At 37.0% G+C, this 15,113-nt stretch overlaps 1 protein-coding gene across 1 annotated transcript in view; it reads right to left on the reverse strand.

The window, feature by feature from the left end:
• Nucleotides 1-2,388: 2,388 nt before the first annotated feature.
• The window catches only part of PPAT (phosphoribosyl pyrophosphate amidotransferase), a 14,815-nt gene continuing 2,090 nt past the window's right edge, over nt 2,389-15,113 (reverse strand). Inside the window, exons 3-11 of the mRNA XM_009584557.1 lie at nt 12,462-12,668; nt 11,002-11,114; nt 10,737-10,882; nt 9,042-9,114; nt 7,047-7,198; nt 5,692-5,819; nt 5,166-5,387; nt 4,267-4,387; nt 2,389-2,814 (exon numbers count right to left, since the gene is read on the reverse strand). Of these exons, the coding sequence (XP_009582852.1) occupies nt 2,639-2,814; nt 4,267-4,387; nt 5,166-5,387; nt 5,692-5,819; nt 7,047-7,198; nt 9,042-9,114; nt 10,737-10,882; nt 11,002-11,114; nt 12,462-12,668 (1,338 nt within the window). The 3' untranslated portion in view covers nt 2,389-2,638. The remainder of the gene's footprint in view (nt 2,815-4,266; nt 4,388-5,165; nt 5,388-5,691; nt 5,820-7,046; nt 7,199-9,041; nt 9,115-10,736; nt 10,883-11,001; nt 11,115-12,461; nt 12,669-15,113) is intronic.

Genomic DNA, 15,113 nt, shown 5'->3' on the forward strand with positions numbered 1-15,113 from the left:
AGGGTGACGGGAGCGGGAGCCGGCGCGGGGAGGGGGCACCGGTAATGCAGCAGGGGCTGCGCGCGGGAGAGGGCGATTTAATATGAAATGGTATTTAATATGAAATACGAAGTGACTTGCTCCAGCTTCGAGGGCGCTTTCAGGGTGGCTTTGTTAAAGAAACCTTGGGTCCGCGGTGCCGGCGAGTGCAGTGAAGGGAGAGAGAAGGAGAAGACCAGTTCACAACCGTTTTTAATATTACGTATGGGAAAAGTTAGACGTTAGCTTTCTGCTGTTTTGTCACATTTTGTAAATGATAATTTGGCACAGTTGCACATTGGTAATACAGCAGAAACAGTTTTGCACTAAAACATTAAAATAATACAAATAGCGGCACCTAAAACCAGAGGAGTTTTCTCCCTCACCATACTCACTGCATGTGTGTATCTACTGTATGTCAGAAAAAATAAAATGACACTTGAAAAGTATCTCCCCTTTAACTTAAGGTTTTGATTAGGCATGTAGTGTATCTAAAAATTACAGTGCTTACAGTAGCAGACCTTGTAATTTCACATGCATAACGTGGAGGGAAAAAAGGCATTAGGATCATTTTATTGAAATCAGAATTATGACACCTAATGCTCAAATCACATTTAAGCAATTATTACTAGACTTCAAAAATACCAGTTTTGTTGAAAACATGTTAAAAGAGTATTTGCACAAGTCTCATTTACAGTCTGTTCTATAGACAATTTCAGATAAACCGATAGACTACTGCTTGCAACCGTATTAAACTGTGCACGTAAGTTTTTATCTCAACTAGAGAGGGCTCCTCATACGTATCTATAACCTAAGAGCTTGACTTGCCCCTTTTTTAAAATCATTGCTTTTTTGAGAGCAGGAAAGAAGAAAGGTGAAAAATGTTAATGACAGTTTTTTTGTTTTCTCACAGTCCTCCCTGGTTCATCTGGAAGAGGGGGCGGTCAGAGTGACTCCACCCTGTTCTTTTTTTGCTCAATTTACTGTCCAGGTGAACTGTTACAGCTCTTGTTAAAAAACCAAACAAACTTGCTAATTAGACAGAAGAGATCCACATACATCTGCCAATATGCAGATCTGGGCTTTGGTGAAGAACACACAGTAAGAGCCCAGTGCTCATGAAAATCTAGATTCTCCCATAGGCTCGACTGCAAGTAGGTTCTGATTCCCCTGACATGAGGCACAGTCTTGAATTCATTAAATGTATTTACATGCTTTCTTGAATTGGGACTTTTGTCATTGTCCATCAGGAACAATTGCTACAAAACCCACGTAAGAAAGCTCCCTTTTGAATTTAATCACCAGTGCTGTAATTCTCAACTATGTGGAAGAAGATGGGGAAGGAAGAAGTTCTTAAACTTTACTTTTTTTTTTTAATAGTGTCACAAACAATTATAAGGCCAAAATACACAATATTAAATAGAAAATCTAAAATTAAGTTGCTGGTATGCAGTGAAAAAAAATGAGGTATACAAAATATTTTTACAATTGTGCGTAAATTTGCAATAGTTTTCAAAAGGTGCTTTTCCATTTTCAGCTAGTGGTTCATTGTCCAAGTGATCTTCATGTATACAAGTAACTCTAATTGTGACCAGTTAAAAAATACAATGTATTCAATAGCTAATGGTTCTTCAGAACTCTTTTTTTTTTTTTTAAACATTACATTTATTGTAACAGCAGTAATGTAGCAAAATAAGACTATACCCAAAACATCTCATAATCTGCGGTTGATATATCATATTTACTGTTAGAAATGAAAGTGACTTTATTTTTCAGTTTACTTTGGATGTTGACATGTGAAAAGCACACTGAGCATTGGCTCAGACTTAAGAAATTGTCAGGACTTATCCTGGAGAAAATAAGATGTAAAACAGAAAAAAAATGGCAGTGCCAAGTATTTTTTCTCCTTCCACATCCTATTGGCAACTGATAAAAGCACACAAAGATAATGTAATTACACTTGACTTCAAAAAAAGAATTTTAAAGTTATAAAACTTTTGGCTGAGCATTTCCCTGAGTCTTCATTTTTTAAAATCATATGCTAGACATTAAGTTCATAGAGTCTGTTACAAAGGGCTTGATTAATAAAGGCTGTTTAGCTATATATGCAAAAGTTAGGTACTTTTATTCTTAAAAAGCCTAAGCAAGAACTGCTGAGGAAGCAACCCGATTTTTCAGAATCTGGTATTTTTCCTAAGCAGAAAAGCAAACTTCACATACTTTTGCATTAAGACTTTGATAATCTGAAATTACACCACACGATTCATGATCTGTACTTTGTGAACAAGTCTAACAGGGATATCTTTCAGGGCAAGACCAAAACAAAAAACTCTGGGACCGCTACATAATTAAAAAAACTTTGGTTTTTATAATATTTTATGAGAAAATAGAAGGCACAACTGTGCATCAAAACTACATGATTTTGTATTTTAATCTGCTTACATTGTTTTTATCAGCACGTCAGACTTTCTGTAAGTCTGTACTGTAAAGATGTATTTTAGTAACAGTAATTGTAATAAGCTTTCCGTATTACCGAAATACAAGAAGACTATTAGCAAGAAGGCATCTTTGAAACAGGTACATTCCACAAGAGAAGAACTGGTGTCCATCCACTAAAAATTCACCATTCCAGCTCTACGGGATACTCTCCAGTGAGACACGCTATGCAGTGACCAATCTTTCCAACGCGCGATTTCTGGGTTTTAAGGCTGTTCTCATTCTCTTGTCTTGCTTTGATGCTTTCTTGCACGGACGATACCAGCCCTTCCACAGAGAGATAGACAACACTGTCTGCTCCTAGAGGAAATAAAGAATTCATCAGTTAAAGCTGCAATATTGTACCAAATGGAATGCGCTTCGGAAATGCAGTCTCATTATTGTATGGAGGTGGATCACCTTACCTAAAGAGAATGAATATGAAAAATTATCAGATCATAGTAAGCCTTGCCCTTCTCAAATTCTTTGTGCAGGGAACAGACTCACTGAAATCTAGACAGAAGGTTCTGAGTTGGGAACAAATATGTCACACATACTGCAAAAATAGAAGCAAAATCCAGAGTGTGTGTTAAGACTCCCTACACTCCTATAGTTTCCCAGAGTTACCTGTAGTTCGGGTCTGGAAGCAGATGTGTGCGTGCCTGGTGCTTCCCAAACTTCCCAAACCTAGGACTACAAACCCGTACTGGGACTTGGAGGAGGGGAAGACCGTCATGCTAAAAAACCAATTCCGTATGCAGTTCACGCAAATGCTCTAGCAGTAGGAAAGCTTGATAGCCTTTTCACATCATTAGTTTTCTATAGTTTGCACTCATTGTTTTGTGAATAATACTTAAAAATGAGATCCTACAAACTTGAAATATTTCAACATGCCTTCACAGTAATTTTGGGGAAAAGAGTTCATTGCAATATTAGACAGTGAAAGCAAGTATTTAACACAGGAAATCCGAGTTTACAGTTTCATAACTGTAACCACAGCTATGTTCTTAAACCATTTTTTAAAATATTTTGCATCACAATAGGCCATATATAGTAGATCTCCTCACTCACAAGCCTTCGCATGACTTCTGTTGCTGATATCCTGATGAAGAGCATGTTACTTACCACATCACAAGCAACATAAGCTGTTGGTTCTTCTTTTGTTCTGCTGCAAACATGACTCATTCTAGAGATTCGAGAATGTATTTAACATTCTTTGATTAGTTTCAAATGTCATTTCTTTCAAAGTGAAATATATAATGCAGTTTAAATTATTTACATAAATTTAAATTTGTAGAAAAATCAGTGGGTGTTTACAAATTCCGAACATATTTTTATGAATATCACATGAAAGTGAAACTACATTAGCTTTTCATTACAGGACAGATTTTCACCACATATTTTCTTCCTGGTATTTTGCCTACGTAGCTCCTTGTTGTAAAGACCTTCCCAGAAGGAGCTCTAAGTACTGGAAAGCTGTGTTGTCACACCTTATTTGTAACTTATGATTATGCAATTATTCTAATGCCTTCTATTGTTTGGAGAAATATAATTCACTAACTGTGTTAAAAAAAAGTGTGTAACTAAATTGGTTTGATCCGTAGGATACTCGCAGAAATTTAGTGTATCAACCTTATGATTTTTTAGTCAGTTTTGCCACTGTTGCCTTGATGTGTTGTCCTTTATTTTCATGCAGACAATAAAACACCTACAGGTAAAATCTCTCTCTCAAAAAAAAAAAAAAAGCTAAAAAAAAAAAAAAGTAGCATTTACCTATATAGTTTGCAAGATCATGAAATTCAGGTCTGTTGGCAATGAGTTCTTCTTTAGTTGGAATGTTTATTCCCATGTAACAAGGAAATCTTATGGGAGGTGAAGCCACACGGATGTGCACCTGAATAAAAATAGAGTTTCAAAACAGACCGCTATAAGGTAAAAGTCAGCAGATCATAACACAATAGCAAAGTCCCAGTTCTGCAAAATAATCATGAAGAACAGAACACAGCACTACACAGAAGTCGTGGAAGGGTTAAAAGTAAGATAAAGTTTTTTTCAGATGCCAACACAGCAGGAGAGAGAAAGACAGTTTTAGAATTTATTTTTACAATATTTCCTAATGTTATTAAGGTTTCATCCTGATTTTGCTTTTCTTCTATGGTGTTCCATCCTTGATTCACATGTTTCAGTTTACAAAGTCAAATACTATACAGAACATTTTTTCTCCAGTGACAGGGTTGCACATTCTGTTTCCATTAAAAAATTTTAATCAATTAAAAATTTTGTGCTCTGGCGACTTAAGGCATGTACCTGTCTGCTGCAGTACGTGGTTGTACTTAATGCAGTACCACAAGTCACACACATATCAGGAATACCACACCGATACTTGATTTTCTGATCTTACCTGATCTGTTTTCCATTCTTTCTTTGTTTGCCACATAGTGCTTTATAAATGGAGACCTGTTCCTCCCCCTTTAATGTCCCCAAAATCACAGTCATACAAAAGAAACTTCTCAACCTATCTTCACAATAAACATGCACTAGCCATTTTTTTGCACATTTCCTCTTTTAAAGAAGGAAACAACGTATAGTACAAATAAAGATAAACCCCTGTGTTTTACCCTCCCATCAATCTCTATTTACATCTGTATTGTACTGACTGAAAATTAACTTACCTCTTTTGCTCCTGATTCTCTCAGTAGTTTTATTATGGGTGAAATGGTATTGCCCCTCACAATTGAATCATCAATAATAACAACTCGCTTGCCTTTAAAATTATCAGACAGAACACCAAACTTCTTTGCAACACCAAGTTGCCGTAACCTCATATTTGGCTGGATAAACGTTCTTCCTACATATCGGTTTTTACAGAGTACTTCAACATATGGTAGTCCGCACTGTAAACAGGAGACGATTAAACAGAATTAGTATCTATAAAACTCGTTATTCTCACTTACCGTTTTTTAAAGCAATCTTAGGACTTAGTATGACTTCACAGTAACCAAAGAACTTTGAAATACCTTAATATAGTGGAATAACAACACAAAAAAAACCTGCAGATGACTCAATAGGAGTACCCGGCATACTCAAGATATAAAGCTTTATCAATACAAAACTCTAATGGCCTGTACCATAATACCCTATTACAAAAAGAGGTATGTGTAAATATGTTGGGGAAAAAAAAGGCAAGTTAATATATACCTTTTCAGCATAACCAAGAGCTGCTGGGGTTGCAGACTCTGGAACAGTGCTGACCAGGTCTGCTTCCACAGGTGCTTCAATAGCAAGCTGCTGCCCGCATCTTCTCCTGACTGAATACACCATCTGACCTAAGAACAGCAAGAAGTGTTTTTCCTGGTATGCATAATTCAGATTTCCTCTCAGTTTGCTGTACAAATTTCTGTGGCAAGTTGCAGGCATAGAAGTCAGTGAGAAAAGCTCCAGAACTAATAAGCAGTCACTCACATAAGGTCATTTTTTATCTCTTTCCATAATGTCATATTCTTACATTCACATTCGTATCACTACACAGAGAATTAAAATCCAGTTTGCCCTAATCAGGTAACCAAAGGTCCTGTGGATGTTACAAAATCTATTTACAGAAGGAAAGAAGTAAAAATTATGCTTGCCTTTTCGTAACGTGCATATTCTATTTTTAGGCTGGTTTCTCCAGCAGACAAAGTTTGTGCAATCCTGCTGTCTGCCTCTGCTCGCTTATTAACTTCGAATCAGTTGGCAAAATTCACCCCAAATTTAGTAAGAGGATAAGAGGCCTCAGAAGCTTCTAAGGTCCTAAAAAATTTGCAACATTGTAGGGAACTGGAGGTATTGTCATGAGATGAGGCACAGCAAAGGGTACAGCAGCAGTACTAAGGAATGTAAGAAGTGAGGATATTGAAGGGTAAGAGGATCATGAAAAAAAGAGATGTGGGGTGAAACTGGCTTTATAAAAGTGGGGAACTGTATAGAATCAACAGATGGCATGGCCATAGAAAGCAAAGAGCTTGTTTGTTAAGTATGAGAGTCCTGTCACTGAGACAATTTTTGAGGGCTTCTACTGAAATAATAATAAAAGCATTAGACTGACAACCCCAAGTACTTAGATAATGCATAGATTTACTAGTTACATTAAAAGCATCTTCCTGAAATAACCCTTTTTTGCAAAGAAAATGCCAAGATAAAGTTGTTTTGCAGATCCTATTTCATAAGTCTAATTTTTAAAAAGTTTTCCAAGAACCAATAAAGTTCCTTTCTTAAGCTTCTCACTTTTAAGGGATATTTCCTCTACCTTAATCATGTTTGTGGCTCTTTTCATCCCTTCCATAGGATGATGCAGGCAGCCTGACTGAAGCCATATGCACAGTCAGGAACCGGAAGGTGATGTTACATGCCCCTTCTGATGAGTTTCATGTCCTCAAGAACTGTCCCAGCCCTGCTCTGCAAGCTCACATTCAGTGGTACCCTACTATGATCCCAGATCCTTTCCAGAGTCATTGTTCTCCAGGATAACATCTCCCACTATTTAGGGAGGAGCTTTGTACGTTACATCTTCTTACCTTCAAAAATACTGTCCGGTCTTGCAAAATAAACATATTCAAAGATGCAGAATGCTGACGGATCTCCTTCAGGTCTTGGTACAACATCCAGTGTCTGGACATCATATCTGGATATTTTCACAATCTCTCCAGGAAGGACCTCACGATAGTACCTTGAAAGAGAAATACATAGCATTTAGAAATGTCCTGAACCTGCATGATAGTTTTGAAATATAAACAAGATTCAACTGACATGAAAAAATGCTTTTGAACATCCTAACACAACAATTTGCTTCTATTTAGGATTTGACCTGGAGTGTTTTAAGACCAACAGTCTAAGACAAATGACCCATACTAAAACAGTCTGAATTAATACCCAAAAGCAGTAAATTAATACTTAGTATCAGAGAATTATGGTATTCTTCCTATATGTGAGACGTACAGTACTCAGTCTAGTACAGGCTTAATTGAAGTTAAATATATTTTAATAATTTAGTCCTGGATCAATACTAGAGGACTTTTCTATGAAAGCTAATAAACATTATAATGCAATATGAAAAACATAATCAAGAATAAAGATGGTAACCAAAAAAATCCTGCCCCACAAGCCAACATCTAGAGAAATAGCTGTCTAGTGGTGACAGGCAGCTACTCCCAAATGACATAAAGCTGACTGGAAATGTACATTTCAATTCTCATATCTGAAGAACTATGGAATAGTACTAGATTTATTATGTTACAATGCTTAACCTTATTAAACATTTTTCTAGATCCTTTAGTGAGTCCTCAGGTGGCTATTCTAACAATTTCAATAAATCTATCCCAAAATATTGAAATATTCTGGAGATATAAATCAGAGGTGAGCAAATCTGTGATTATTTGCTGGTCAGATACTAGCATTACCAGGCAGCACCACTGGCTACGGCAGAAGTTTAGACAAAATTGTTTTTTTAAAAACTCACAGGCTTCAGCTGATGGTCCTACATGGTAAGCTTCTCTTAACAGAGATTTTGAAGAAGTTTCAGAAAACGGTTATTCTTATCCATACGTAGAATAAATTGTCTCAAGAAAGCCCCTGTTACTAACAGCTAATAGTTCCTACAGAGACAGGGTAGAAATTACAGCAAAAGAACACAGAACACACAGTGTAAAACACTGCAGAATGGAATAAAAGACCTCTGAAGTGCAGTCACGTTGCTTCCTGATATTACTTTACACTTCTTTTTATTCAATAATTGTGTTCTTAATGCAATTTTTCACAATTTTTTATTTGAAGAGGATCCAACTTTACTTACTAGTCTAGTCCCCAAACGCACATTTTTATAATATCCGATTAGGAAATTAAATTAAATATGCTTCCTTATAATCCTTCTTGCTTTAATCATGTTCTAGTTCACAATTGCCTTCCACTCCAAACTTCTAAAGATCAATCTGTGGTCTCCTGAAGAACCTCTTGCCCTTCTCTTCTTGTCCAGAGAAAGTATCACACCTTTCTTTTCAGAGTATTTTAGCTAGAGAGGTAACGTGAGTGTCATCTCATGTTTTGGCTCGATGGGTGTTTGCACGCATGGAAATAATTTCAGATGCCCATCATTTTTTTCAAACAAGGAGACTGGCTCGTCAGACAGCATATGCTACAGCTCAGGTTAGTCCAGCCTGTGAGCTACCAATGTAACCTTTCAGTAGTTGAAGAATTATTTTGTAATACAACGACTCTGCTGCAAACAAGGCTAAAACTAAGAAGTTATATGGATAACCAGGCTAAACACAACAAGTAAGAGGCAACAGTAAAGTCATTTTTACTGTTACTTTCTGAACACATAATTCTTCTTTTACATTAATCTGTTCAAGAAAATCAACTGGCAAAAACAGGACTGACCCCTCCAAACAGCCCAACAAACTAGTCCTTGATGTCTTTCATGTTGTTATAGATTATGATATTTGGCAATTTGAGATTTAATGTTTAATTGCTGCCTGACGAGAGCTTTCAGATAAAGTGAGAATCAGGGAACTTACTCTGCACCGATAGACAAAAAGCTACAGGATTCAGATGAGACTACCCATCCTTCTGTTTCACTGTTATCTTTTCCTGAAATGGAAGATTTCAGTCAGAGTCCACAATTCTTGTTACCATTACCCACCCCAATTACACTTCTACTGCAGTATCTGGCTTGCTATGGTTTAGGCTGCCAACTACACAATTAAAAACTGTTGTAATTTCTAACTAAAAGGTATAGCATTCCAAAGTTTCTGTAACATTATTTTAAAAAAAAAAACGTAAACATCATAAACCTGTTCTAGGCAGAAGTGGAAGTAACAGCGTCATATTCACAGTTCATGAAGAAAGACAATTCAGATAACTACCTTTGTTATCTCTGCACTATTTCAAACTTTTCCAATTCTAGTTCAGTGACTTTAGATATACATAATTACTTTTGTTCACACAAGAAACTCCTTACTTTTGCTATGCTAAATGTGTTGATAGACAGATCCTTTTGACTACAATGATGCTGGATTGAACTCCAATAAGGAGAGTTTTCAGAGACAGGCACAGGAAAGATTGAATTGTGTAACGTTCAATAGGGTAGGAATGTTTGTATGCTTTAAAAAAATCTTGATAATTTTTCTTGTGGTTAAAATACCAAGTTTTGTGAAGATATGGAAGCATTCATTACTTTGCCTTTGAATTATTTTATTTTTATACAAATGAACAGATTTTAATCTCACTTCATGGAAAATGTTGATTTGCAGGCTAAACAGGAACACAAAGAATTTTTCCCATAAATTGATTGTATAGTGTTCCATTACCATATTACATGTGACTGGGAGTGCTTGGAATTTAGAAATACATTGCCAGTAATCCAGCACTTTTCGGACACTTTACCACGGGAGAAAGGAAGAAACCAGACTTGTTTCTGGACTGGACATACTTCTGGGCAACTGGCTCTAGGTGGTCCTGATTGAGCAGGGAGAATTGGTTTAACTGAACTATTTCTTTTGATGCATGTTGAATGTGATTGCCCCTTGGAGACTACAGGAGACCCACATGTGTGAGTTATTACATAAATATTGAGGGGGAGAAAAAAAGGTGTATCACATTAAATTTTTTCCTGTTTCCTATTGTTGCAGTTTTGTTTTTTCCAACAGGATCTTTTTCTTGCAGTGCCTTGCCATATATGCCCTTTTCAACTAACAAAGCACTTACTAAAGCACATAGTAGAAATAACTTATTTCATCTAAACATAAAATACTTGTCAATAATTGCAGTTCACAGATTTATAAATAATTATATTAGAATATACAAATTTAACTTTGTTTGCAAATCAAGATGACCAGAAGACCTCCAGAGGTCCCTTCCAATCTCAACCCTTCTGTGATTCTGTTCATCCCTGCTTTCCTGTTCAGGTGATGAGATGTTAATTAAATTTTCACAACTATTCTATTACAGTTGGGCTGCCTAATTCTGACACTGTCATCAGGCGACTAGGATTCCCTTTTGCTGGGAACAGAAAAGATGTTTGCAGACTTCCTACAAATTATTTTTTTCCCTACCAACTTTTTTTTATGTTTTGAATTTTCGAAACTGACTTTTGCATCACATATTCCTACTTACACCTCAGTAAGTGTAGCTTTAATTACTTATATCAGTGATTTGACGCACAAACTATGTATGTATATGTATATGTATATTAATATACACGTATGATTTACCTTTTCCATTCATGTCTCCTACTGGAATAAGGCGACCAATGCAGAGTGGGCGATTCCCATACGGATCACGTACTGCATAGATTATGTCCTTATGCATAATTAGCAATGAATATGAAGTTGGAGTTTCATTCATTAAATTTTTTATTCTGAAATGAGACATAGGTGAACATAATCGTGTGTCACACAAACAGCTGTGTGCATTTATAGCTGCATATCATGCTGAGATTAGGTTGCTGTTCTTGATTCTGAAACCCATCCTCCTCACCTTGCTACCCAGTCGGCTGTATCATCATTTTCTAGAGGAGGTGTGAAAGCCAGCAGCTGGGTGATCAGTTCACTGTCAGAACTGGTCGACAGTCCTACACCATGCCGCATAAGCTTTTAAGACACAAAACAAAAGTGTTACCAACATTAAAAAAAAATCCCACATAACACTGCTCAGATTTTAATCTAACAACACCTTTGTGCAATGAACAAATGTTTTAAAACATATCAGTGCTTCAGGTGATCAGATCATAATAATGCCAAATTTCTTCCAATAAACCAAATATGTAAAAAGAGCTGGTACAATCATCTATGCTACATTTTTCCCTTTGCATCTCATTCCTTTGTTCCACATGCAACCAAAATTAATACCACCAATATTCAGGGCATAAATTCGTGTTTGGGCCATTTAATCAGCTTTGTGCTTCTGCTTGCTCTGGGAAGAGAGGTAAAATACACATGGGAAAATATGAAATTACCTATAGCAGATACAGAAAGAGATATCAAAGCAGAATGGTGGTTTGGGCACAAAGCAACAGCAACAAAAAAAGAGGTGTGAAGGGAAGCAGAGTGGGATTAAAAAACTGAAATCCCACAACTTAAAGTTTGCTAGACCTGGTCAGACAAATTGTTCTGTCTTGGCATATTTATGCTTCTAAGGGAGAAGAGAATCTGCAGTGCATCTAGCCAACTATTACAACCCATTCAATGCTGTATGCATTACAGTTCCTGATTTTTATCTTTAGAAATCTTTTTACATCTCATGTAACTCTGATTCTCCACTCTCCATCTACATTTCCTCATCACTGTTTTTTTCTCCCATCCAGTCATACACTTGTGGCTCTGATTAAAGACAGGCTAGGTTCCTTTGGGTATGCCATACATTTGCCTCGCTTCAATGCAACAGTATGTCTTCTCGCTTTTGGATGGAACATATTATAGAAGAGATTTCACAATGAAACATCTGCTAAATTTTAATTTGGTTCTTTAAACACATACCCTTCGAGCCAAACTCACTATAAAATTTGGCATTTGTTGGTTTATGTCCTGACAGTGCTCATGATTAATTTTGCAAGCCAGAAATACAAATAAAGACAATATTCCAAACCAGACATTTCACATTACAATGCATAAGCATATGATTTGCTCCTTCTATCAGCCACCACAAAGGAGCAGAGCTTCAAGCCAGGCTACCTTTTGTAATGGCTGAATTAGTTTTCTCACTTGATCAATAGGAATGTGACCATTAGCCTAGAGGATTGGTGAATTATCTCCTGTGACAGTCACAAAAGCCTTCCCTCCCCAGGGTTTTTTTCCCCCCAAATGATCTATTTTGATTATGGGGCTCTTTCACTACCCCAGCAGTTTGGTATTAAGGAAAAGCCATAGCAAACTTATTGCTCATTGCTGCCTCATACTCAGAAAGATACGATGCCAGAGCCTCCCAAAGGAGGTACTAACCTTCCTCCTGAGTCGTACAGCATTTGTTAGCTCCCCGTTGTGTGCCACAGCGATCTTCCCATGAAGAGTCTCTACGACAAAAGGCTGGCAGTTCTGCAGCTCAGAAATTCCCGAGGTGGAGTACCTCGTGTGCCCTATACCGAGGTTTGAAACGTACAGTTTCTTCAGGCTGTCTGCATTGAAGACATGATTTATAAGACCCATTCCCTTCGGGAGAAAAAGAAAAAAAAGTTCTGTTTGGTTTTGTTTTCCTGGCATCTTCCTCATTTCTCCTTGTGTTTGTTTTTGGTACAGCATTAATGCAAGCAACTTTAAGAGAAAGGCAAATAACCTGAAAGACATGGGAAAGAAAGAAATGGAGTAGGTGTCACAGTGATACATCGGATCCCATTACTCCTGTTTTTAAATAAAGCAATAATACATTTTTGTGCTGAGGATTTTCATGGAACAATCTATTCCCTGACTAAAAATACATCTTCTGAAAAACACTACCAAACTGTTGTGTTGTTTAAAACACCAGAAAAAAGACTGCCAGAAGACAGGCAAAGAAGAAAAAAGTTGTGAGAAGGAAATTCTATGTAGAAAATACCTTTTACAAGTTTGCAGTATATTGGATTTACTTTTACACTGGGTCTATTCTTGCCAATGTCAGAAGTAAAGCTTTTTTCAAGAGGTTTTATTGTTTACTTAAAACAAACTTTTCATATAGCCAGGTTGTCTTCTATCTAAAGCAGAAATGCATCAAAACTTTATTAGTCAGCTGTCAGGAGCTTCTTTTGGCAACAAGCACTATGTGGAGACAACTTAGCAGCAAGAATAGTCTGAAAAAACTGCACAGAGAGTAGAAATTAAGACTGGATTCCAGGCCCTCCTACAAACTTCTGCTTCTGCTGCTGCCTGTGGAAAATATTTACATCCTTCTATGCTTGGTTTCCCTATCATGCATGGTAATTATGATGTACATGATAGCACACATGATAACACTCTTATAGGACCTTCAAAGATACATGGGAGAGGCCTGAAGCTGTGAACGGTTCATAACCTGTGCTGTAGGTACAACAAGAAGAGAGTGGGATGGGCCAGGAAGGACAGAAATTGTTTGAACTGTTTTCAGAGCTCAACCAAAAGAACTTAAAGAAAGCTCAGCTTTAGGGTATTTTCTGCTGTGACCGCTATATAGTCAGCATTCCAAAAGGCTCTGGTTGCACATGTGGTTTTAGGGTACTTACTATCACCTTAAAAAGTGATATCTACTATCACTGCCTCAAACTGTCAAACCGGTGTAAGTTTGCTTTAAGCATTCAGCAAACTTTATGGCAGATCAGTTATCATCTGTTGTCTCACAGATGACATAAAGGTGGCCTAGAGTCTATGTCATGTGCTTGTATATGTACAGAAATGCAACCATGCACTCTTATTTTACTTAGGCCAACTTTATCCTAACAGGAGATCTGGCAGTTCACAGGTCCAGTATTAATGGATGTGGCCACATTAACCATTGCAATAGCTTAAACAAACAATGTTGTTTTAAACCAGATTTGGTTACACAAGTACATAATCTTTTAATTGCAGTTTGAAATATTCCTCTGATTTAGATTGCGCTGGTGTGGGATGGCGAATGTGAATTACACCAGTATAAAAAGTTCCCAATTAAGACAATCTTATGTCTGTATTATACAAGGCCTGGTACACGCCAGAACATGATAATGGTCTGATGAATAGCTACTCTAATATATTTTTCTGCATATCCAAGTGTGAAACAATCAGACAAAGTCTTTCTCCTACTGGCATCACTATGTCTATACAAGAGATTTAGGTTTTTCCACATCCTGAGCTAATAGAGCTAAGACAGTAAAGTTTTGTTATACAAATCTAGCTGAAAGGCTCTGACAGACAAATCTGGACGCGTCTTTCTGGGAGAGTTTAAAACAAAGAATTAATAGCCTTTGCCAAGGGCCATTAATCCATGGTCAAAGACTGGTAACAATCAGAAAGGAACACATACCCATGTCTCAGGTGTTCCAGTTCGTACTCTAATATATGTATTGCCTTAAACTGTTGACAAAGATGAGTTTGCACGGAAGCATTGGGTAGTAAATCAATGCAGTGAGAAGCAGGCACCTTTTCCATCCTGTTGTCTCTGCTATGAAGAAGAGTCAACCGGAATTAGGAGGACAAGTGGATACAGTAGCATCTTAGCTGCTGACCTTTTTATGGGCTAGTTTACCAGTCAGAGTCCTAAATGTATTTTCACCAGTGTAACAGACCCAAACGTTTGTCACATTAGCAGCACTTCCAGGATTAAACAAGTCATATAAATTGTACTCCACAGGCTCTTTATTACACTGTGGTTATTACAGATTTTAAAAGCGCTGTAGCTGAGAAACATATTTCAAGGATAAAAGAAACCATCACATGCTCTGCAACTCTTAAAATATCAAAGCTGATTATGATGAGATAGTCAATTAAATTCTTAGCATGATAGCTAAGTATTGCAGCTCAGTAACATGGAAACATTACAAATTATGATATCACCTGCTGGAAGTTCATTCTGAGAAGCTCGTTTTGCTATGGGATATATACAGCAGCCCACTTTAAAGGAAGCTGGAATTTCTGTAAACCTTAAGGAAAGCTGAAACTCAAGCAGGAGCA

The sequence above is a fragment of the Fulmarus glacialis genome, unplaced genomic scaffold (genome assembly GCF_000690835.1).
Source record: "Fulmarus glacialis isolate BGI_N327 unplaced genomic scaffold, ASM69083v1 scaffold10629, whole genome shotgun sequence".
Lineage (NCBI taxonomy): Eukaryota > Metazoa > Chordata > Aves > Procellariiformes > Procellariidae > Fulmarus > Fulmarus glacialis.